This window comes from Rhincodon typus, chromosome 12, assembly GCF_021869965.1.
Source record: "Rhincodon typus isolate 14 chromosome 12, sRhiTyp1.1, whole genome shotgun sequence".
In the NCBI taxonomy this organism is placed as follows: Eukaryota; Metazoa; Chordata; class Chondrichthyes; order Orectolobiformes; family Rhincodontidae; genus Rhincodon; species Rhincodon typus.
Genome location: NC_063343.1, coordinates 73,610,838 through 73,635,858, shown reverse-complemented (window position 1 = coordinate 73,635,858; position 25,021 = coordinate 73,610,838). Strand labels below are relative to the sequence as shown.

Genomic DNA, 25,021 nt, shown 5'->3' with positions numbered 1-25,021 from the left:
ATGTGGGAGACACGGTTGAGGGCGTTCTCGACCACTGAGGGGGGGAAGTTACGGTCCTTGAAAAACGAGGACAACTGAGATGTACGGGAGTGGAATGCCTCATCCTGGGAGCAGATGCAGCGGAGGTGAAGGAATTGGGAATAGGGGATAGCATTTTTGCAGGAAGGTGGGTGGGAGGAGGAGTATTCTAGGTAGCTGTGGGAGTCGGTGGGCTTGAAATGAATATCGGTTTCTAGGTGGTTGCCCAAGATGGAGACAGAGAGGTCCAGGAAGGACCAAGCTTCAAAATCTCCCCTCCCCCTACCACATCCCAAAACCAGTCCAGCTCGTCCCCGCCTCCCTAAGCTGTTCTTCCTCCCACCTATCCCCTCCTCCCACCTCAAGCCGCACCCCCATCTCCTACCAACTAACCTCATCCCGCCCCCTTGACCTGTCCCTCCTCCCTGGACTGACCTATCCCCTCCCTAACTCCCCACCTACACTCACTTTTACTGGCTCCATCCCCGCCTCTTCGACCTGTTTGTTTCCTCTCCACCTACCCTCTCCTCTATCCATCTTCTATCCGCCTCCCACTCTCTCCCTATTTATTTCAGAACCCCCTTCCCCTCCCCCTTTTCTGATGAAGGGTCTAGGCCCGAAACGTCAGCCTTTCTGCTCCTATGATGCTGCTTGGCCTGCTGTGTTCATCCAGCCCTGCACCTTGTTGTCTCTAAGAGTCTCATATGTCTTTTCTATCGTCAATGCTCTCATCCATCTATCAAAGTTGTTCTGTTCAATTCTTTCAAACTCGATATAAGTTGGACCAGGTTCCTTTCTTACATTTCTGAACCATTGTCTATACGTTTCTGGTACCAATTGTAGGCACTCAAAACAGTCTGTTTTACTTCTTCATATTCTTTAGACACCTCCTCAGACAATGCTACAAACATCTCACTTGCCCTGCCTACCAATTTGGTCTGAATTAACATTACCCGCATAGTCTCTGGCCAGTTCATCTGTTTAGCCAAATTCTCGAAGGAAATGAAAAAGGCTAACCCTAACCCTAACCCTACATCTTTTTCATCGAATTTTGGTAATGTTTAAATATATTTGTATGTATCCCTACCAGGCCTTTGGCTATGATGGGTTTGCTCATCATCTCCATCCTCCTCACTAAGCCCACCTTCTACCTTCACCTCCATCCTTTTACGTCGACTTTCCTGTGTATTGCCAACTTCTGCAGTCAAATTCTCTCTCTCTCTTTTCCCTTTTCTTCTGTTCGGGCCTTTCTATCCTTTTCTTTTTCCGCTGCTTTTAACCGTAATTCGAACTGTTTCAGTTCCCTTTCTTTTTCTTCAGCTCGGATTCTTCTTTCCCTTTCTTTGTTCTCTAACTCCAGCCTTTCAAATTCACTTTCTAACTCCATTTGTCTCATTTGCAATTTAGTTTTTTTGTAACTCCACTGCACTTGATTGTTTCTTTGATATACCTAAATGCTTGGCTAGTTCCGTTACGATTTCAGCTTTCTTATTATCCCTAGTTAAACCTAATTTTAGCCTGTTTGCTAATTCTAAAAGTGTCACCTTTTTCTGTCTTTCTAAACTTTCTTGGCAAAGTTGGGAAGCATCTTTGATCTCCAGAACCTCTTTAGCAACGTTAAGAGCCATTTCTCCATTTTTCATTTAACCAACAACAAGCAACCAAAATTAAACACATTTTCCAATTCTCACTTAAGTTTTATTTAACGATCTAGGACACTAGTCCCCAAGTCTGTTTAAATCTGCTTTCATACCCTAAATCTGTTCAAATCTGTCCAAATCTGTTCAGAGCCTGGACAAGCCCCCTATCTGTTATAAAGTGGAGGTTGACTCCCACCCTCCTCTGAGAACCAAAACTGAAACACCTAAGAGGAGCACCTCACCCTATAATCTGTAAAAGGAGTGTGAAAAATGTTGTAACCTACTTTTCAGAAACTTCTAGTGGTTAAACAAAGTAAATCTCTGACACTAACTTTAAAATCAACAAGTAAAAATTTATTTATCTAACTCTAACAGTCAACATAATACCAAACAGTCAATGTGGTTTTGTCAAGGACAGGTCATGCTTGACAAACTTAATGAGTTCTTTGATGAGGTGACACAGGCAGTGGATGAGGGTAGTGCTGTGGATGTTGTACATTTAGTCCTTTGGTAAGCATTTGATGCAATATTAAATGGCAGTTTGGTTTAGGATTGATAAGTCCTTGGCAGTTTTGGTTGGAAGTTGGTTAAAAGACATGAAACAGAGAGTAGGTATAGATAGGTATTTTTCAGACTGGAAATGAGTTGTAAGTGATATTCCTTAGGGATTGGGGTTAGGGCCCTTGCTTTTTCTAATTTATATAAACAATTTGGGGATGATACTAAGTTAGCATGAATATTGAATTGTGATGATGACACTGAGCAACTTCAGAGGGACATTGACTGGTTGGTCAAATGGGCAGACACTTGGGAGATGAATTTCAATGCAGAGACCAGCGAGGTAAGGCATTTTAGTAGAAGAAACACAGAGAGATAATACAGGCTCAATGGGACAACTTTGAGGGGAATATAGGAGCAGAGGGACCTCGGGGTTCAAGTACATAATTTTCTGAAGGTGGCCAGGCAAACTGAAACAGTTGCGAAGAAGGTTTATAGGATCCTAAGGCTTATAAATAGAGGCATAGACTATAAAGCAAGGTAGCGATGTCGCATCTTACAAATCATTGGTCATGATGTAGAGGTACCAGTGTTGAACTAGGTTGGACAAGGTCAGAAGTCACACAACACCAGGTTATAGTCCATCAGGTTTATTTGAATTCACAAGCTTTTGGAGCATTGCCACTTCATCAGGTGAAGTGAGAGAGGAGCACAGAGGCACAGAATTTATAGGTAGAGAGATCAATCGGCAGTGAAATCGAAAGATCATCCCAAGTGGAGTATCGACAGGTCGAAAAATAGGTCTCTGCAGGTGACACTTTGCTCACACTGTCTGACACTCTTGATCACCTGCAGAGGCCTATTATTTGGCATGTCAACACTCTGTATGATCTTTTGCTCTCTCTGCCCATTGATCTCTCTGCCTATAAATTCTGTGCCTGTCTGTTTTTTTCTCACTTCACCTGAAGAACGGGCAGTAACTCCGAAAGCTTGTGATTTCAAATAAACCTGTTGGACTATAACCTGGTGTCATCTGAAATCATTGGTCAGGCCACGTTTGGAGTATTGTGTTTAGCTCTGGACACCTTATTTACGGACGGGTATTAATACCATGGAGAGTGCAAAGGAGATTTACTGGAATGATGCAAAGGATTTTAGATAAAAGGGAAGATTAGATATATTGAGTTTATTCTCCTTGAAGCAGAGAAGGTTAAGAGGTGACCTTATTGAGGTGATCTAAATTATGAAGAATTTTGACAAGGTAAAGAGAATATTCTATTTTACAATTTCAAGATTGTCAGCAAGCAGGCTAGGAGCGAGTTGAGAATTTTTTTTTTACTCAGACTTGTTAAGATTTGAAATGTGCTGCCTGTGGCAGTGGTCAGAGAACTGGATGTATATTTGAAAATGATGAAAGGGCTGGAGAATGGGACTAGCTTGGTAGCTCTTTCAGGAGCTGGTACAGACACAGTCGGTGGAATGGCCTCCTTCTCTATGTAAAATTCGATGAAATATCCTGATTTGGATGCTGGATATTTTCAGTGTTTGTCAGACGAGTATCCTCAACTGTAGAGAAGGACAATGGAGGTATAGAAATCAAAGAGAGGATCAATGATGTAATAGCAGTCAGAGAGAGGAGGTAATAGCAATTTTAGTGGGCTTGAAAGTGGATAAATTCCAACCCAAGATGAAATGTATCCCAATCTGCTGTGAATGGCAAGGGAAGAAATTACCGGGCTTCTTATATTAGTTTTCAAATACTTTCTGGCCACATGAAGAGTGCCAGAGGACTAACGTGGTATCATTACTCAAGAAGGGTGGTAGAGATAACCAAGGAAACCACAGGCCAATGAATCCAACATCCATGTTAGGCCAACTATAGGAAAGCATTCTGAGGGACAGAATTAATTTACACTTCTAGAGGAAAGGATTGATTCAGGTTGTCAGTATGTCTTTGTCAGAGGGAAATCGTTCCTAACAAATTTGACTGAATTTTTCGAGGAGATGACTTTGTGTAACAGTGAGGGTAGTGTAATTAATGTAGTCTACTTGGACTTTGACAAGGTATCACATGGTAGACTCATTAAGAGGTAACATTCCATAGGATCTAGGGCAATTTGGCAAATTGGATCCAGAGTTGGCTTAGTGGCAGGAATCAGAGGCTGATGGTTGAAGGCTGTTTTTGTGTCTGGAAACCTGTGTCCAGTGGCATACCACATGGTTTCATGCTGAGTCCCTTACTGTTTGTAGTGATCTAGATATGAGTACAGAAGGTTTCATCAGTAAATATGCAGATGACACGAATATTGGTGATGTGGTAAATAGAAAGAAGGAAAGCATTAGATTGTAGGATGATATAAACTGGTTGGTCAGGTGGGATAATGAGTGGCAAATGGTATTTAGTCCTGAAAAATGTGAAGTAATGCATTTTGGAGGACTTAAAAAGGCAAGAGAGCATACATTGAATCATAGGGCCTTAGGAAGTACAGAATATGAGAAAGACCCTAATATACATGTCCCTGTTTCCTTACCAGTAACAGGACAGGTGAATAAAGTTGTTAAGAAGGCATACTGACCATTATTAATCAAGGCACTGAATACAAGAGCAGGGACGTTATGATGGAGCTGTCTCTGATGTTAAGTAGCCCACAGCTGGAGTAGCGTGTGCAGTTCTGGTCCCCAGACTATATAGGAAGGATGCAATTGCACTGGAGGGGGTGTAGAGGAGATTCACCAGGATGTTGACTGGAATGGAAAGTCTCAGATATGAAGAGAGACTGGATAGGCAGGGTTTGTCTTCCTTGGAGTAGAGAAGGCTGAGGGGGTGACCTGATTGAGACATTCATACAAAGTTCTGAGCACCACTGATAGAGTAGCTAGGGAGAAACATTGCCCCTGAATAAAGAGGTTAATAACCAGGAAGCCACAATTTTAAGGTAAGGAGCAGGAGGTTGAGAGGGGATTTGAGGAAAATAAATTTCACCCAGAGGATGGTGAGTATCTGAAGGGCACCTCCTAAAAGATAAAGGCCAGAACCCACAACACATTAAAGAAGTGTTTAGATGAGCACTTGAAACACCGTGGCATACAAGGCTACAGACCAAGTGGTGGAAACTGGGATAAGAACAGATGGATGTTTGATGACCAGCACTGACACGATATGACAAAGGGCATCTTTTCATTTATGGGAAAACTCTATGATTCTATGACATTGTGACCCTGTGACAACTATGTTGTAGTATTCAGCTAGGGTCACTCTCTGATGATTGTACAGGACACTCTCTGCTGATTTCTTTGTTGGCCTATTTCTGGGGGTACTGTGGAATACACAATAAGTTGGTGTAAATCATTAAACTCAGGAGCATAACGTGAGAGTAAAAAACTTGCAACGTCTGACTGTCTTTGATCCAGATTCAGAACAGTTTATCCAACAGTCTGTGTTAATTCCTGGAGGAATAATGAAAGCACATCAGCTTAACTCACTCACCTTCATTCTCTGCCCTGAAAACAAAGATTCGGTGGCTTGTGACTACTTCAAATTTATTTTCCTTTGCTGCTCTTGCCATCTGTATAACTGCTAAAGGAATTACTCCTTTAGAGTATGGATCCTAAAAGAAAATCAGTGCCAGTGATCAGCAATAAAAAAACAATTAAACAGTCAGACTTCAGTAAACAGACTGAAACTTATGTTTGTTTTTGGCTAAGTACAAGTTGTGTTGAGTTTTTGGTAAGTTTCTTGCCACAAGGCTGAATATGTTTCCTTGCCCTCTGTTATCAAACTTACCTCATTAACTACCTACTCCATTCCTACAGCTTCACTCATACCAAGTTCTGGCCCCATCCTATTGTGCACCATTCATGGAACCGCTCACTGGATATCCTAGAATATCCCTTGTGCACTATGCTCCATTGAGCACTGACATCCCAAAGCTACCCTGCCCAATGACAGGCAGAATCTGGAAAAGGGAAGATGGTGCCATGATTCTCCAACAGCAAGTTGGAGGTCTTAGTGGAGGGAGTAGTGCAAAGGAGGGGATTCCTGCTCCTGGAGGAGCATCACAGGAGGCCATGCCACCAGACCATGACAGCCTGGTCTTATGTCACTACTTGTCAGAATGTAGAGGAATGCCAGCTATGCTCTGTCGGGCTAAGTACCACATTCTTCTCTCTGCCACTTCACACATAAACTGTTTCTGCTACTGCACTCGTCTCCCACCAAGACTCACGCACCACCAGCAAAACATGACCTCACTCGCTTATGAGGAAGAAACATCCCAGGCCCCTGGCCCTTGGGTGACTGCTGGAGATGAGGCATCTGCTTACCCCAGGAAGGAAAGGGCCCTGTGCTATCACAGAGATAGACAGTCATCTGAGATGCAATGATCCTAACTGCCCAATACCTGCAGCAGTTCAGTGAATCCTATGACCATCTGTCTGCCCCCCTGGACAGGTTTGCAGTGCCATGGAGTATCAGACCTTGCTCCTCAGGGTCTGCCGGAGTGGCACACATACCTGTACTGCATTGCCCCAGCCACTGGTCCTCAGGACTGAGCTCACAGCAAGAAGGAAAACAGAGAACCTTGATCCCAGATGCCTCCAATGCAAATGCCTCTTCTTCATAAGGAAACATGGTAGTGCCAGGAGGCACCCAATCAGAGGATGAACCACGCACCGGCCTCTCCCAAGTCACCCCTGAGGGAAAGCCAAGAGTGGCTGAGCCCTCCACTTGCACCCTGCCTGCCCAACTCCGACCCTTGGAAGTTCAAGCTGATGAAGGTTGATTTGTCTTTGGAAAAAAGACCCTTGGCATGTTTGACCCATTCAGACATTAATGCCTCTGGGGCTGCTCCACAAACCTCCAGGCCCAATAGGCTCCCCCCACCCTAGCTGCAGAACCAGGGACAACACTGAGTCTTAGCTGGAGGGCACCTTGGTGGTACGTGGTGGGAAGAAGGCTTTTCTGTAAATAAAACTTTGTCCATACATGTTCATGATGTTAACTTTGGTGCATGTGTTTGTGAGTCTGAGTAGTACACATATTTTTACATCATCTATCAGCAGTTCATGGGCACACACGAGTCACCAAGGGTGAAAGTCTGTGCTGAGGGCCTACTGCACCGTGTGGAAGCAGATGGCATAATGTGTAAACATGGCATTGGATACTTGTGCCACCTTTGACCCTTATCATTCAACATTGTTAAAATTTAGCTCCCTCAGTGTTCAAAACTGTCACTATCGACTGATTATAATAACATGGAAGTCATGTTGTAGCTATACAAAACTTTGGTTAGGCTACAACTGGAGAACCGTGTATATTTCTGGTCTCCATACTTATAGGAAGGATGTGATTGTACTGGAGAGGGTGCAGAGCAGATTCACCAGGATGTTGCTTGTGATGAAGCAGTTTAACAACGAAGATAGGCTCGATATGATCTGCTAGTTTTCTTTAGATCAGAGAAGGCTGAGGGGGAAATCTGATAGAGGTGTATAAGATAATGAGGGACATAGACAGGGTGAATAGAAAGTAGCTGTTCCAATAAGTTGAAGGGTCAAGGATAAGGAGGCGCAACTTTAAGGTGATAGTCAGAGGTTTAGAGGGGATTTGAGGGAAATAATTTTCTTGCAGACAGTTGTGAGGCTCTGGAATGCACAGCCTGAGAGGGTAGTTGAGGCAGGAAACCTCACAACTTTTAAAAAATACTTGGATAAGCACTTGCAATGTCATAACTTTCAAAGCTATGAGCCAAGTACAGTAAAGTGACACGAGTGTGGGTAGTAGTGTACAGATATAATGGGCTGAAACTGTGCTGTGTTATTCCATGATTGTCCACCAGTGGCTGTGTCGGGTTGCTCCATCACACAAGAGACACACACATTGTATAATGCTGTACCCTGACCGGGAGTAGGCAGCCTGTTTGCCTGTGCACTGAACATGGTCTGTAACCTATTTAGTTCCCTCTCAAAGCCCTATCGGTGGTGTTTTGTGGAGCCCCTCTCTCACAGGGTCAGTCACTCACACCTCCTACTCCAGGGGCACTTGTAGCTATTTTTTTCCTATTGAGCACTTTAAATTTTCAGCACAATGGAGCTGGGTCTCAAATTTGGGATTACCAGTTCAGCTACAATACCACGCAGCCATCACCACCCCAAAATTATCCAGGACAAAGCGACTCCCTTGATAGCCATCCTATTTATCTATTTAAGAATTCAGCCACCCACTGCCAATGTTCAGTAGCAGTGTATACCATCCACAAGGATTGGAGCAATTCACCAAGGCTCCTTCAATAACACCTTTCAAACCTGGAGTACCTACCACCATATAAAACAAGGACAGCAGTTACCTACAAGCCACTCACCATCCTAACTTAGAAATGTGTCACCATTCGTTCAGTATCACTGGGTCAAAATTCTGGAACTCCTTCCCTAATGGCATTGTGAGTCAACCTACAGTACATGGGCTGCAGCGGTTCAAGGATGCAGCTCACCATTATCTTCTCATAGGTAGCTAAGGATGGACAATAAATACTGGCCTAACTGATGATGCCCACATCCCAGGACTGAATAAAATAAATTTCTAAAAGAAAACATGCACTTCCACTGCACTTCAGTTTTGCTGGTCTCCTTGCTGCCACATGTGTTCAAATCTTACCTCGATATAAAGACTAATCACTCCCTCCTCACCTTTGGATTACAATTCCTGAGAATTGAGAATATAGTGCAATCTATTGCTTGGTGGTTCCAGTAGTACCAAACCTGAGCCTTTGGTAGTGGGGTCTTCAGTGGTTTAAGTCTTTCTGTCTGGAATTTCCAAACTAATCCCTGTTTCTTTCTGTTTTTCACTCCATTTTAGGAATCTTCTCTAACCCTAAGACATCACCTCAGCTCTGAACAAATTTTGAACAATCTCTCATTTCCCAAATTAACATGTTTTCTGTTGGTCTTTGATGAATTGTTTTGGATGTTAGTTTCACTGCTCCATTCTTATTGGGATTTTTGGAACATACTCATTGAAGATGGTGAGATGGTGATTCACTGAAGTGATGGACAAAAGGACTGCATTTCCTGCACGTCGATCCATTTTGACATCTCCTTGAAGGGTTAAATACAGCTTAATCACTGAATGATTCAAAATAACATGAATATTCCTTCCAAGCTGAGCCTGGTTTTATCCGCATTTGATGGATCATAACACGTCTGTTTCAATTTAGGTCTTCAACTGAAAGTTGAAGGTACAAAAACAAAGTTGCTGGAAAATCTCAGCAGGTCTGGCAGCATCTGTGAAGGAATAAACAGAGTTAACGTTTCGGGTCCGGTGACCCTTGTTGGTGACAGAGTTCTGAGGAAGATTCACCGGACCTATTTATTCCTTCACAGATGCTGCTAAGCTTTTCCAGCAACTTTGTTTTTGTTCCTGATTTACAGCACCCATAGTTCTTTCGGTTTTGAAAGTTGAAGGTATTCACCAAACACAAATTTCCAGCTGGACGATGCATTCAAAGGGAAACTGTATCTGTGCCATGATTGTAACTCTGATTTCCTGATTCTCTGAACCATTTCCTTTGAGCTCAACTCCCTACGACAAGCTTGACATCAAACAATGTAACTGTTACAAACTCCTGTGTCTGTGGCTCTCTTACCTTCTCATTGTTGAAATACATCAGACATTTCCCATCAAACTTCAAATAGCGTCTTTGGAATACGCAGCTTCTAACCCGAGAAGAGAAAACACAAGTTTGCATTAGGAATATTTCACACACATATGGTATAGTACTTTCAGTGGGAGGTGAGATTGACCTAAGGCCAACAACAGAATAAAGTTCATCCCAAAGAGAAATGCAGTAAAGTCTGAAACTAAAACAAAAAAATGCTGGAAATACCCAGCAATTCTGGATAGAGGAACAAAGTTAATGTTTCAGATTTTGATGAAAGGCCCCTGATCTGAAATGTTAGCTCTTTCTTTCTGCAAAGATGCTGTCAGACCTTCTGGAAAATTCCAGCATTTTCTATTTTGCATAGAAGTTGTCTCTTGAACAATAAGCTTCACTTATTATGTTGATTCAGGCTGGGTTAGTCTGATTCAGTAGGCAAATCTACCTTCTATGTCTCATCAAAATGAACCTTTGTAACGGTGAGTGTGTGAAATCACACTATTTAAATAGGGTAACTGTCTCAAGCCAAAACCTGTGTTCATCCAAACTCTGTACTAAACATCCAACCATAATCACTAAACAGTAACTAAAAGGCAGACATTCTTTTTCAGTAAAGTGTCATCCCATTGTAACAAATCAATCCTTCACTATTGTTTTCAAAAAGATCAGAGATTAAAACAGGGAATATTCTCATCTGCAACACACCATTAACCAAATGAACAATCTTAGCTTTCTGTTTGCTCCTCCAAGTTTCAAAAAAGCTTGGTATTGCCAGGGAGATATTGGAGGTTGACAAGCAAAGTCTAAAGGAATTCATTCATTATTCTTACCCTTGTGGTGAGAGTTTCTCTAACCAATCACATTTCATGCTTCTCCCTTGCTCAGGTACAGCATGGAAGCTTGCGTAGGGTGATATTGTTTGATCATCCTCAGACTCTTCAGTGAAATACAGTGAGGGCTCAGTGGTGCTGGGGTTGTTTGTTGGAATCTCTCCTATTGTAGAGTAAGCCATCATGTTGTCTCCTTCGATCTGTAATGATTTCTGGGCACAATCCATTTCACATTGCCTGTGGAAATACATCAACAGATAGAGGATGCAAAATCTGGAGAAAAAATATTTTCAGCAAAACTGAACAGATATGCTTCAACTAAAAAAGACTATGAGAGATGGAACAACAGAGCTACAATGCATGTTTGTAAGTCAGCAATGTGTGGTGAATAAAGTCTGTGAGCAGCCAGCACAAGTAAGCCTAGGAAAAAGGCATTGGGCACTGATCACCAAGCGCTATCCACTGGATGCAAGCCACTGGGCATTAGGCACCAGGTACTGAGTACCAGCTACTGAGAGGCAACACAATCTATCTGGAGTAATGATGTTCCATTAGCTGTTACTCTCTATTATTGTACTGTAGGTTCCAGGAAATAAAGAGTAAAGCTCATGGCTGGATTTATAATTCGTGGGGGTGGGCTAACAGTGGAGGTGGCTCATAAAACGCCCAGTGTCTGTCTTCCCATCCACACTGAGTCCCATCCGTCCCATTGAAGTCCTTTGAACCTGCTCCACCATTCAAAACGATCATACCTGATTGATGTTAATCTCAACTCTACATTCCTGCATATCCCAATATGTTTTCATCTTCCATGTTAATCAAGAATCTATCAAACTTTGCTTTAAAAATATTTGAAGATTCTGCACCCACTGCCATAGAGTCATATAGTCATACAGTACAGAAACAGACCAGTCCAAGCTGAACATAATCCCAAACGAAATTAGTCCCACCCCCCCCAGCCCCCCCCCCCCCCCCCCCCCCCGGCCCGCAACCCCCCCAATCTGTCCTGTGCATGTACTCATCTAAGTGTCTTTTAAATGTTGTAACTATGCCCACATCCACCACTTCCTCAGGAAGTTCATTCCACACGTGACTACCCTGCCTTTTGAGGAAGAGAATTCAAAAGGCTAATAACTCTCTGAGAGAAAAGAAATTCCACATCACTTTTTTTAAATGGGCGACCTCTTATTTTTAAACTTTGACCCTGAGTTTGAGTTTGTCCCACAAGAGAAAATATCATTTCCACAACCACCTGATTAAGTTCCCTCTTGTCTTGTATGTCTCAATTAAGTCACCTCTGACTCTTCTAAACTCCACAGGATACAGGCCTAGCCTGCCTAGCTTTTCTTCACAAGGCAATCCACTCATTTGAGGTATTAGTCATGTAAACTTTCTCTGAACTGTTTCCAACACATTAACATTCTTCCATAAGTTCGGTGACCAGTACTGTACACAGTACTCCAGATGAGGTCTCATCAATGCCCTGTATAATTGAAGCATAACCTTCCTACTCTTACATTCAATTTTCCTCACAATAAAACAGAATAGTCTATGAGCTTCAAAAAGAAAAGTTGCTTGAAAAGCTCAGCAGGTCTGACAGCATCTGTAAAGAAAAATCAGAGTTAACGTTTCAGGTCCAATGATCCTTCCTCGGTATTTCTCAAGACCCGAAACGTTAACTCTGATTTTTCTTCACATATGCTGCCAGCCCTACTAAGCTTTTCTGTTGACATCTGTTTTTGTTCCCGATTTACAGCATCCGCAATTCTTTTGGTTTTTATTCTCTGAGCTTTCCTGATCACTCTTTGCACCTGCACATTAACCTTCTGTGATTCATGCACCAGGACACGCAGATCTCACTGCATTACCAGAGCTCTGCAACATCTCACCCTTCAGAGAATGCACTTCTCTTTTATTCTTTCTGGCAAAACAGACAATTTCACACTTCACCCATATCATGCTACATTTGCCACATCTTTGCCCACTCACTTAATCTACATCTATCCCATTGTATGCTTCTTACGGCCTCTTCCCAACTCACTTTCCTGCCTATCATTGTGATGTCAGCAAATTTAGCTCCCATCCTTTGATTCCTTCATCCAAACCATTTATAGAAATTGTAAAGAATTAAGGCCTCAGCACTGACTCCTGTAGCACACCATTCATGACATCCTGCCAGCCTGAAATAGACTCATTTCTTTCAAGTTTCTGCTTCTTGTTAGCCAGCCAATCTTCTGTCCATGCCAGTTTGTTACTCCCTACATCATGAGCTTTTATTTTTTGCAGAAGTCTTTGATGTGGCAACTTATTAAATGGCTTCTGGAAATCCAAGTAAAATACATCCAATGGCTCTCTGTTATCTACAGTACAAGTTACTTCTTTAAAGAACTCCAATAAATTTGTTAAACATGCTCTTCGTTTGGCAAAACCATGTTGGCCCTGCCTGATTACCTTGAACTTATCCAAATGCCATGTCCCAATATCTTTAATAATAGCTTCTAACATTTTTTCCAATACCAGATGCAAAGCTCATTGGTCTGTAGTTTCCTGCTTTCTGCCTCCGTCCCTTTTGAATAAAAGCATTATATTTGCTATTTTCCAATCTAAAGGAATCTTCCCTGAACCTAATGAGTTTTGGAAAATTAAAAACAACTCATCAATTATTTTACTGGCTATTACTTTGAAGACCAGAGGATGAAATTAATCAGAAGTAGGGACTTGCCAACCTCCAGTTGCAAAAATTTATTCCGTACAAGTTCCCTGTTAATTGTAATTTTCTTCAGGTCCCCCCCCCACCCATCTCTTTCAATTCCTGATTTACAGCTATTTCTGGAACGTTAGATGCAAAATATCTGATAAATTTATCTGCCATCTTTTTATCCTCCATTACTAATTCCCAGACTTACTTTCTTTTGGACCAACACTTAGTTTGCTAACTCTTTTCTTTTTAAAATATCTTTTTGCTAACTTTGTCTTGTACTCTAATTTTTCTCCCCTCACAAATCTTTTCGTAATTCTTTATTGTTCTTCATACTCTGTTCAATCTTTTGACTTGCCACTTATCTTTGAAGACATGTGAACTAAGTTAATTGGTTGCTAATAGCTGCCAATTTGACTATCTATTATGTTACTTCCAGGTCAAAGGTAAATAGAAGAACTATTTTACAGATGAATAACTAAAACACTGGTTGGAAATTCAAAACAAAAACAACCTACATATAACGAAATAAATAAAATAGAGATGCAGGGCCAGGCAATGTGTTATAACTGATGATGTGGGAGCTGGTGGACCTCATTGTGGTTTGTAGTGAGCATGTCTGTAGCAAGTGTTGGTTGCTTGAGGAATGCTGGCTCAGAGTTGCTGAGCTGGAGTCAATTCTTTGAACTCTGTAACACATTAAGGAGGGGGCGAGTGATACTTACCTGGCTGGGGACATACTATGATCCAGAAAGAGGTTCTCTCAGGATGAGTCTGAGCTGAGAATCTCCATCACCAGAAGAACTTGAGGTCATCACTGGATTGTGATTGCAAGTAGAACTTGGAGGACTGTCAGTTGAGCTGAGCTGCAATTGATGGATCTTTATAGTGGCTTCAGCCCAACACCAATTCAGTGATGAGCCAACCAGAGCTATGGCTTCTACAAGTGCGCGTGTCCCAGGCCAGGGAGCAGTCAAGGTGATTGTGAAGAAGCTGTTTTGAAGCTCACCAAATGGGCTCACAAAGTTTCCCTCAATTCTATGTGCTTTAACATTCTCAATGAATCTCCCATGTGGGACTTCGCTAAACGTCTTGCTCAAATCCATATAAACTACATCAACTGAACTTCCCTCATCCACACACTTGTATGCTCAGGGTCTATGCACAGCTTTTTGCAGCCACACACAAAGGTGACCATCAAGATGAGGGTGGCATTGGGTACATTCTTCCCCCCCATCCAAAATTTTGTACATTCTAACAAATTTTTTAGGCATGACCTCCCTCTGGCAAAGCCATGCTGACTATCCCTAATTAACCCACGCACTTCCAAACGGATATTAATTTGCTCCTTCAGAATTTTCTCCAATAGCTTCTCAACCACTGATGTGAGACTCAGTGGTATGTCATTTCCTGGTTCATCTCTACCACCCCTCTTAAAAAGTGGAACCACATTAGCCATTGTCCAGTCCTCTGGCACGTCTCCTGTGGCCAGCGAGGAATTAAAAAATTGTATCAGAGTGTCTGCAATTTCCAGCCTTGCCTCACAGCAGCCTGTGATGCTGTTTTCTGCTCGGATGTGCCCTCAGTGCACAGACCCATGAGCATCTGTGACCAGTTTCTATTGGCCTCGGGAGCCAAGGTAAATCAAGGCAAAAGTGAGTCCATGCTCTTTGGGAAATTGGCTGACCCGATCCTTTATCCACTTTACCTTTAGGGCAGATTACCTGAAGGTGCTGGGAATATGGTTCGGAGGGGCCAGGAAATGTGCAAGAACTAAGAAGGACTGTATTGCTGAGGTGAGGCAGAAACTGGGTCTGTGGAAGCACAGTTCCCCTTCCTTTATGGGTAAAAACCTGGTCATCAGGTGTGAGGCACTCTTGGTGCTGTTGTGGTGCAGGTCTGGCCCATTCCCAGAACCCGTGCTGTTGCAGTTACCCGAGCCATCTTCATCTGAAGGTCTAAGATGGAACATGTCCAGAGACACCATGTAAAAGACTCTGGATGGGGGGGAAGAAGGTTCCCGATGCCACCCTCATCTTGATGGTCACCTTTGTGTGTGGCTGCAAAAAGCTGTGCGTAGACCCTCAGCATACAAACACCACATGTCACTATGTACTGAAGTTCTACCTGTCCCTGAGCAAACTGCCAAGGTCATTTTGCAGAATGGCTCATTACCAGAACATTCCAACATACTCAAAGATATCACTTGGCTGATGGTGAGAAGGACACTACATGTGAGATCAATCTTGTACGCCTGGTCTTCTGCCCTTGAAGCAAAAGCATTGAGGCTGTCACACATCTCCTTCTGGAATGTTCCTTTGCAAAGGAAGTCTGGAGAAAGATGCAGTGGTTTTGGTGAGGTTCGTCCCAATCAGCTCTGTGATATGGAACTCTGTGCTCTACGATCTCAGGACACACACCAAGACAAACATCAACTACGTCTGGAGGATCATCAACTCAGTGAAAGATGCTCTTTAGTTTAGTTGAAACTTGTTGGTCTTCCAGAGCAAGGAGTTGACTATGACCGTATGTTGCAGACTGGCACATTCCAAGGTCCAGGACTATGTGCTGTGGGGTGCACTAAAGCTTGGGGCAGCTGCTGCCAAGGTGCAGTGGGGAAGACCATCTAAGGTCTTTCTGCTGAAGTTAAGAACAAATGATCATAAGAAATAGGAGCAGGAGTACGCCATCTGGCCCATCAAGCCTGCTCCACCCTTCAATAAGATCATGGCTGATCTTTTTGTGGACTCAGCTCCATTAAATGGGGGTCCGTTCAGTTATTGAACACCCTGGTGCCTCAAATGCACGTACATATAGTCTTGCACAAGTAAGAGATGTCATGAGTTTGCTTGATGGAAAAAGTCAAACTCCAATGTTTGCTTCTTCATATGCTACTGTACAGAATCAAACTGCTTTAATGACTATGAATGTACATAAATATGTATTTATGAATAAAGTATTAATGAAATTTTAAAAAAAAGTTCCAGGGAGCATTCACACCCCTTTGATTAACTACCTCAAATTCGGTCAGGGACAGTCTGTTGTTATTACGAGCGAGGCAGGTAGAGGGATACAGGAGGTCATGCTGAAGGACCCTCAGGTCTTGAGCTTGTCTAACAGGTTTGAGATTCTTACTCCCTGTGTGGACGAGAGTGGGGGCTGTAGGGAGGGTGAGCAAACTGACCATCGTACCATGTACAAAGGAGCCATTCAAAACAGGGTAGAAAAGGGAAATGTAGTTGTAATTGGGGATAATATAGTCAGGGGAATAGATATTGTTCTCTGTGGCCAGGATTGAGAGTCCTGAAGGTTGTGTTGCCTGCCTGGTGCCTGGGTTCAGGGCTGCAGAGGAATTTACAGTGGGAGAGGAAAGATCCAGTTGTCATCATCTGTATAGGTACCAATGATATTGATAGAAAGAGAAAAGAGATTCTACTGAGGGGATATAAGCAGCTAGGGGATAAATTAAAAAGCAGAACCAAAAATGTAATAACCTCTGGATTACTACCCAAGCCATGATTGGCACAGGGTTAACAAGATTAAAGAGGTAAAGGTGTGGCTCAATGATTGGTGTGGGAGAAACAGGTTTGAATTCATGGAACATTGGCATCAGTACTGGGGAATGAGGGAGCTATAATGTATAGCAAGGGAAAGAAGTCCCTGGTGGGAGTAATCTATGCATTACCAAATAGTCGTCCTGCAGTGGGGCACAGTATAAACCAAGAAATACTGGGAACTTGTAAGAAAGGTACAACAATTATCATGGGTGATTATAATGTGCATATAGACTGGATTAATCAAATAGGCAAGAGTATCTTTGAGGAAGAACTCATTCTTCTCATTATGAAAGATTCACATAAACATAGGTTCTTGTTAAATCTTTATTTCACTGTGAACTCAGCGGAACATGGCTGACACCTACAATAACAGGGTTGTAACAACAACTTTCACCTACATAGCATCCCTAAGTCAGAACAACTCAGAGCATGCTGTAATTAAGAAAAGTAGATGGTGGCAGTATGATGAGGGACACATTAAACAGGGACAGTTAGAATGTAGGATCGTGAAGTTTTTGAAAAGAAAGAATCCTTTCAACAAAGAATAAAAGCAATGGAAGTAGGCAAAGCTCTTTAACAAGAGAGTTCCATCGATCAATTGTAGTTCTGTTTGGTGAAGAATTTGTGCTTTGCAAAATATGACGTCACATGAGTCAGATTACTGTCATTACAAGAATGTTAAAAATTTTGAAAGGGAACCAGAAATTCTTTTTTGACAAAATGCAACAGTTCAATGGTGTAAATTCTGTCAGAACAGTATCAAAAATCCTAATTCGTGGATAAAACACACCAGGACTGCTCTGATTGAAAGTTTTTCTCTCAACTTCCTTGTGAAAATCGCATGTTTAAAATATGCTCAAAACAATAGTAGTGTCCAAAAAGATACAGCTCCTTTAAATTCACAGTACCATCCATTATATGGCTCAGGATTGCAGAATCCCCCAGAATTGTTCCAGTGCAGCAGAAGGTCATTCAACCCATTATGTCTGCTTTGGCTCCGAGCACTTTAACTCAGCGCCACTCTCCTGACTTTTGCCCATAACCCTGCCCATTGTTTCTACAAAAATAAATAATACCCTCTTCAGTGCCTCAATTGAACCTGCCTCAACCACATTCACAGGTAGTGTATTCAAACTCTAACCTTGCCGTGTGGAAAAGTTTCCTTTTCACATCATATTCGCTTCTTCTATAAACCATTTGAAATCTGTACTCTGATTCTTGATCCATTGATGAGCACGGAAGTGCGATTCACCCAGAATCTCTACCCTGCTTTCTGCCTATAGCCTTGTAAATTTCTCCTTTTCAGAAAATGATCGCATCCCCTGTTGAATTTCTCAGTTGAACCTTCCTTCCCCACACTCTCAGGCAGTGCATTAGGCATCAACTGCTCCCTGTGAGACAATATTTTTTCTCAAGTTGCTATTTCTTCCTTTGCCAATTACTTTGAATCTGTGCCCTCTGATTCTCAATCCTTCCATCAATTGGACAGATTGTTCCCACGTTTTCACGTGAAATCCAAACTGCAGTAAAGTTGAAAAGAAGCATTCCCATGCATATTTGCCTCAGGCTAGCATTGTGGTCACCCTTACAGCATCTGAGGGCCAGCAATCCCATTTCTGGTCGAAGACTGTTCTTTTGTCATGATCAATGAAACTGTGAACGTAATAACCAAATGGTTGACCTGTGAAAATTCGGACTTACCTGTTGGGATGGCAGTGTTTGGGACCTATAGCTACTGAAGTTCACTGTGGAAATTCTAACTATTCAGCTCAGTCAGAGCCTCACAGGAGCACAATCAAATCACTTTCATACCCAATACCATTTTCTGCCTAAAAATCACATCAAGTTATTCTCAAAGGCATATTTTCATATATTAGGAGCAACAGGGTACATAGGGAAAGCACTGGTCCACTCCAGGACAAAGGAGGGAATTTATACATGGAGCCAGAGGAAATGGGTGAGGTGGATGATGGCAAGATTCAGGAGGTGTTTTTTTCTATTCAGGGCATGTTGATATTAAGAAGGAGAAGGTGTTAGACTTCTTGAAAATCCAGGGCCTGATAGGATCTATGCCAGGATATTGAAGAGGCAAGAAAGGAGATTGTTGAGGCATTGACAGAGATCTTCATATCCTCTTTAGCTATATGCACGGTCCCAGAAGACTGGAGAACATGCAATGTTGTTCATTTGTTTAAGAAGAGCAACAGGGATAATCAGGAAATTATAGGCCAGTGAGCCTTACATCAGTGGTAGGAAAATTACTGAAGAAGATTCTCAGGGAGAGGATTTACTTGCATCTGGTAAAAAATGAACTCATTAGGGATAGTCAGCATGGGGAGGCCTTGTCTCACAAATTTTAGGAAGTGATGAAGATGATTGATGAAGGTAATGCAGTAGACTATGTCACATGGGAACCATGGTAAGTTGGAAAGTTGGATATAAAATTGACTTGGTCATAGAAGACAGTTGTGGAGGTGTTTTTCTGACCAGAGATCTGTGGTCTATGGGCTTCCACAAAGATCAATGCTGGGACCTCTATTGTTTGTAATATATATGAATGGTTTGGATCAACACTTTCATGGTCCAATTTGTAAATTTTTAGATGACACAAAAATTGGTGGAGTTGTGGATAGTGAGGAAGGTTGACAAGGCATACAGCAAGATATAGATCAGTTTGAAAGTTGGGCAGAGAAATGGCAGAAGGAGTTTAATTCAGACTGGTTGGTACAGTGGCACAGTGATTAGCACTGCTGCCTCACAGTGCCAGGGAACATGGGTGACTGCGCATAGTTTGTATGTTCTCCCCAATTCAGCATGGGTTTCCTCCAGGCGCTCTGGCTTCCTCCCACAGTCCAAAAGCTGTGCAGGTTAGGGTGGATTAGCCATGCTAAATTACCCTGTAAAGTTCACAAATGTGCAGGCTAGGTGGATTAACTATGGTAAATGTAGGATAATGGGGATAGGATAGGATGTTCTTCAGAGAGTCAGTGCAGACTTGATGGGCTGGATGGCCTGTATCTACACTGTAGGGATTCTGTGATTACGTGTGAGGTGATACATTTTGAGAGATTAAATGCAAGAGGAAACTATACAGTAAATGACAGGACTATTAGGAGTATTGACAGAGAGATCTTGGGATGCAAGTCTGTACAGTACCTCCCTGAAAGTGGCAACCAAGTGGATAAGGTGAGAAAGAAGGCATACAGCATGCTTGCCTTCATTGGTCGGGCATTGAGGATAAAAGTTGGCAAGTCATGTTGCAGCTGTATAAGACTTTAGTTAGGCCACATTTAGAGTACTGGGTGTAGTTCTGGTTGCCACAGTGTAGGAAGGATATAGAGGCTTTCAAAAGGGTGCTGAAGAGGTTCACCAGGATGTTGCCTGGACTGAAGTGTATTAGCTATAAGGAGAGGTTGGACAAACTTGGATTGTTTTCCCTAAAGCATCGAAGGCTGAGGGATAACCTGCTAGCAGTGTATAAAATTATGAGAAACATGGATTGGGTGGATTATGCTTTGATTTGAATATTTCTATTTACATGATCCATTCTCTAGCAAAATAAAACTTTAACAGAAAATCTCCACATGCAGTTCAGATAATTACTTTTTTTATTATCGCAGAGTCATATATTAAATTGAAAACTTTTTCAACAAACATGCAGTTGCCCATCTCACAATACATTGTGTGTTATGATATAGATGTACCCCAAATGTAATGCTCCTGAAAGTTTTGGAATTTCCTAGGAAAACCGAGATATAACTCAATGAAATTAGTGAAAGAAAATCTGAAAGGGTCTTCTCCATAGTAAAATTGAAACTTGTCCAGTAACCAATTTGAACCAACATCACAACATATGAGACAAAATTGAAGCTCAGTGGATAGCACTATCACCTCTGAGGTTTAAAGATTTCCCCCAGAATAGTGGGGATTGAGAACCAGCGCACTTTCCCAAGTGGGCCTTAACAATAAAAGTTGAGGGTCTTGTTAGGATTACTTTGAAACAGAGACCATGAGGATTTAGGAATGGTATTAGTAAGTGATGAAGATAAAGAAAAGCATGTTCTGTTCTGCATTAAGAAGTGGCTCTGGAAATTGCAAAGATTTTCCTGCAGATGGCAGAGCTGTCCCTGAGCATCTGAAGTAAAAGTACAAAAGCCAGGATGTTTGAGTTGGTCAGTAAGTTGGTGGTGAAATTGTCTGCGACAACAGGGAAGGCAGACATAATTAAAGTGGCAGCACAGCAGATCAGTTACTCCAGGTTGAGAAAAATCAGAATCAGGTAAAATCTTGCTCTCGAGGGAGTGCAGCGAAGGTTTACCGGGCTGATTCCGGGGGTGTCGGGTCTGATGTATGAGGAGTGAGTGACTAGGTTAGGGTTGTTTTTGCTGGAGTTCAGACGAATGAGGAGGATCTCATAGAGACTTATAAAATGGACAGGGTAGATGCAGGGAGGATGTTCCTGATGGTGGGTGTGTCCAGAACCAGGGATCATAGTATGAGGATTCGGGATAGACCATTTAGGACGGAGATGAGGAGACATTTCTTCACTCAAAGAGTGGTAAGCCTGTGGAATTCATTACCAAAGGAAGTAGTTGATGCCAAAACATTGAATATATTCAAGAGGCGGCTAGGTATAGGACTTGGGGTGAATGGGATCAGAGGTTATGGGGAGAAAGCAGGATTAGGTATTGAGTTGGAAGATCAGTCATGATTGTGAAGAACGGTGGAGCAGGCTCAAAGGGCTGAATGGCCTCCTCTTGCTCCAAATTCTATGTTTCTATTCTGTAATCTCTTCCTCGCTATTTAGCATAGCACCAATTGTCATGTCATCAGTGAATTTACATATGAAACTTGTATTCATGTCTAGACCAACAATGTATGCAACAAACAGCAAGGGACCCAGCACTGAACACTGTGGTACACCACTGAACACAGGCTTCCAGTCACAATAAAACTCTTCAATTATCATCCTCTGCCTCCTCCTACTAGGCCAATTTTGGAATCAATTTGCCAAATTGCCTGGATCCCATGGGCTCTTAGCTACTATACCAAACTATCTTGTGAGAACTTGTCAAAGGCTTTACTGAAATCCATGTAAACTACATTAACTGCACTATGCTTATCTGTGCATAGGTAGTAACCTCCTTGAAAAATTCAATCAAATTTGCCAGATGTGGCCTCTTTACAAAGCTGTGCTGACTATCCTTGATTAATCATTGCCTCTCCAAATGCAGATTATTTCTGTCAGTCAGATTTTTCTTCCAATTGCTTCCACAGATATTACTGGCCTGTAGTTTCCAAGTTTATCCCTACCACACTTATTGAATGCGATTGAAAGTAACTCCACAGAGGCCAGTATCCAATCACCAAGTCACCCTTTATTAACACGTGCATAGTAATTGACACTGATCCAGCTCCCTCAGAGCCAGCTCTCAGGGTGAGCAGAACTTTTAACATTCCTCCTTATATCTGTCAGCCAGGGCTCCCTGATTGGACCAGGTTAACAGCCCCAATGAGGGAGCTCATATTCTATGAGGTCCACCTGGCTGACCTCATTACAATCATTACATCCCCATCCCACGAAATTCAGGGACATAGGCCTGTTCTTTCCCTTGCAGCCTCTCCTGGGGTGTTTTTGCACCAGGTCTGGTTTGTCTGACTCAATCTCAGACATGGTCAGTGTGTCCCAGACTGTAGCCCACCTCTTGCGAAAGGAGTGCCTTGGAAGATATTCATCTTCTTCTGGTGGTAAAGGCATTGAGGTTGTGACACATTTCACACTCCGAGGTTTGTTTGATGCTAGATGGAGGGGAAGAACCCCGGGGTTCCGACAGCCTTTCCAGCTATTCTGAGGGGCCATTTTGCTCTTGCCTCATTTACCAGTTTGCAGCTTTCATGTGCTCCACATGCTCATTCAGGACCGTCACATCGATCCAAACTTTGTACATCATGGGACCTGACCTGGCATCAACCATGCCTCTTACCCAGGCAGGGCCATTCCCGTGGATTCGACAACAAACTTCATTCCCTACGTAACTGACTCTCTTACTTAGAGGAGTCTTGTGTCCAGCAGTGGGATTTCTGATGCCAATTGACCCTCCCCGCTCCCAGGACGAGGAAGATCAGGTTTAACCTGGCGCAGAGTCTTCTCCCCATTAGCAATTCTGCTGGAGCTATCCCTGTAGTTACATGAGGGATGGTCCAATATTCAAACAAGAACTGGGACAGTTTGGCATCTAGTGAAGCTGTAATCTGTTTCTTTAAAGCCTGCTTTCAAAATTTGGACCGTTCTTTCGGCCGGACCATCGGATGATAGATGGTATGGAGCTGTCCTTATGTGCCGAATGCCATTTGACTTTAGGAAATACTCTAATTCCCTGCTGGTTAATGATGGCCCATTGTCTGTGACCAAGACTTCCTTGAGCTATGTATTGCAAAATATGCTCGCAGCTTTTCTTTCGTTGTCCCCATGTTTGATGAATTAACTCTATGTACAACCAGCCACTTTGAATGGGCATCCACAATGCTTGAGCACATTGAATCGTTGAAAGGGCCAGCACAGTTGACGTGTTACTGAATCCAGGGTTTACCCAGCCATTCCCACAAACGTGGGGGAGATGCTGGTGGTAATTTTTGTCCTCGTTGGCACCCTGACAACTAACCCATCAACATAGCTAAGTCTGTACCCAATCCTGACCACTAGACATAACTTCTCGACAGCATCTTCATTTTGGACACACCTGGATGACCCTGGTGGAGTTCGGCCAGTATCTGGTGGTGACCTTTGCTCAGGTCAATCATTCTTGTTCCCCATAATAAAATGCCGGCCTCTCTGATGATCAAGTCTTGCTGGGTCCAGAAATGTTTTAATCCCAGTTGTGAAGGTCCTTTTGTTTCCCCCATAACCACCAGCTGTTTTAGTTTTTCCAGGATGAGATCATTTTGCATCCACACTCTGATATTGTCAGCAGTGACCAGAAGGGTGTCCAAAAAGGTTAAAACCAGAATGAACTCTTCCAGTGGCAGTACCACCAGTGCTGTATCTGCAGGCGGCTCAAGGCACCCACATTTGCTACACGGCCCCTCAGACTGTACACACTTCAAATGAGATCTCACTGCTGAATTTGACCTGAAGCTATGGGTGGTATGGCCTCATCCTCTTTTAGTAGCCCAAGCAGGGGTTTGTGGTCTGTTACTATTACAAATTTACATCAGTAAAGATATTGGTGGAACTTTCTCACCTTTCTTTCCTTCTGTATCTGGGCATATTTGCACTCTGCATCAGCCAAAGTCCAGGAAGCATACGTTATTAGGCGTCCTTCTCCATTGGGTTATTTGTGACCCAACACTACCCCGATACCATATGGGGAGAGATTGCATGTCAGCATCAGATCTCACTTGGGATAATAGTGTGCCAACACCTTAGACAAGAACTGTTGCTTCTTCACTTCCCTAAAGGCTATGTCTTGGTTACGAGGCCATTTCCAAGACTGACCATGTTTCAATAGCAGATATAAGGTTGCCAGGATGGAGATGTGGTTCCGTATGAACTTTCCATAATAATTCACCAATCCAAGGAAAGACCTAAGCACTGCTACAGACAGGGGAGCCAGGACACCTTTGATCGCCCTCACTTCATCTTGCAACAGGTGTAACCCAGTCTTGTTGACTCTGTAGCCCAAGTAGGTCACTAGGGGTCCCTGGAACACACAGTTTTTCTCTTCTAAGGCAGACAGCCACCTTGGAGAAATATCAAAGGACCATACCCAAGTTCTCTAAGTACTCCTTCTTGGTCTTTCCTGTTACCATGAAATCATTCACATAAATGGTGACCTGGGGTAAACCTTGTAAAATGTTTTCCATTTGCATAGGCTGTTGATACCCCAAGTGACAGTTTTGTATGTTGGTACAAACCATTATGGGTATTAATTGTAGCATACTTTTGGGAATCCTCGCCTAACCACAATATGCATGGTTCATGTCTAGCTTCATGAAGCCATGATGAAGATCTCTGATGAAGGGCCAGCTAGACTCAAAATGTTAGACAACAAGGTGCAGAGCTGGATAAACACAGAAGGCCAAGCAGCATCATAGGAGCAGTAAGGCTGACGTTTCGGGCCTAGACCCTTCA

The 25,021-nt window shown here is 42.7% G+C and overlaps 1 protein-coding gene across 1 annotated transcript in view; it reads right to left on the bottom strand.

The window, feature by feature from the left end:
• Positions 1-25,021, bottom strand: part of arap3 (ArfGAP with RhoGAP domain, ankyrin repeat and PH domain 3) — a 201,844-nt gene that overhangs the window by 67,045 nt on the left and 109,778 nt on the right. Inside the window, exons 3-5 of the mRNA XM_048603508.1 lie at positions 10,636-10,872; positions 9,794-9,863; positions 5,644-5,764 (exon numbers count right to left, since the gene is read on the bottom strand). Of these exons, the coding sequence (XP_048459465.1) occupies positions 5,644-5,764; positions 9,794-9,863; positions 10,636-10,872 (428 nt within the window). The remainder of the gene's footprint in view (positions 1-5,643; positions 5,765-9,793; positions 9,864-10,635; positions 10,873-25,021) is intronic.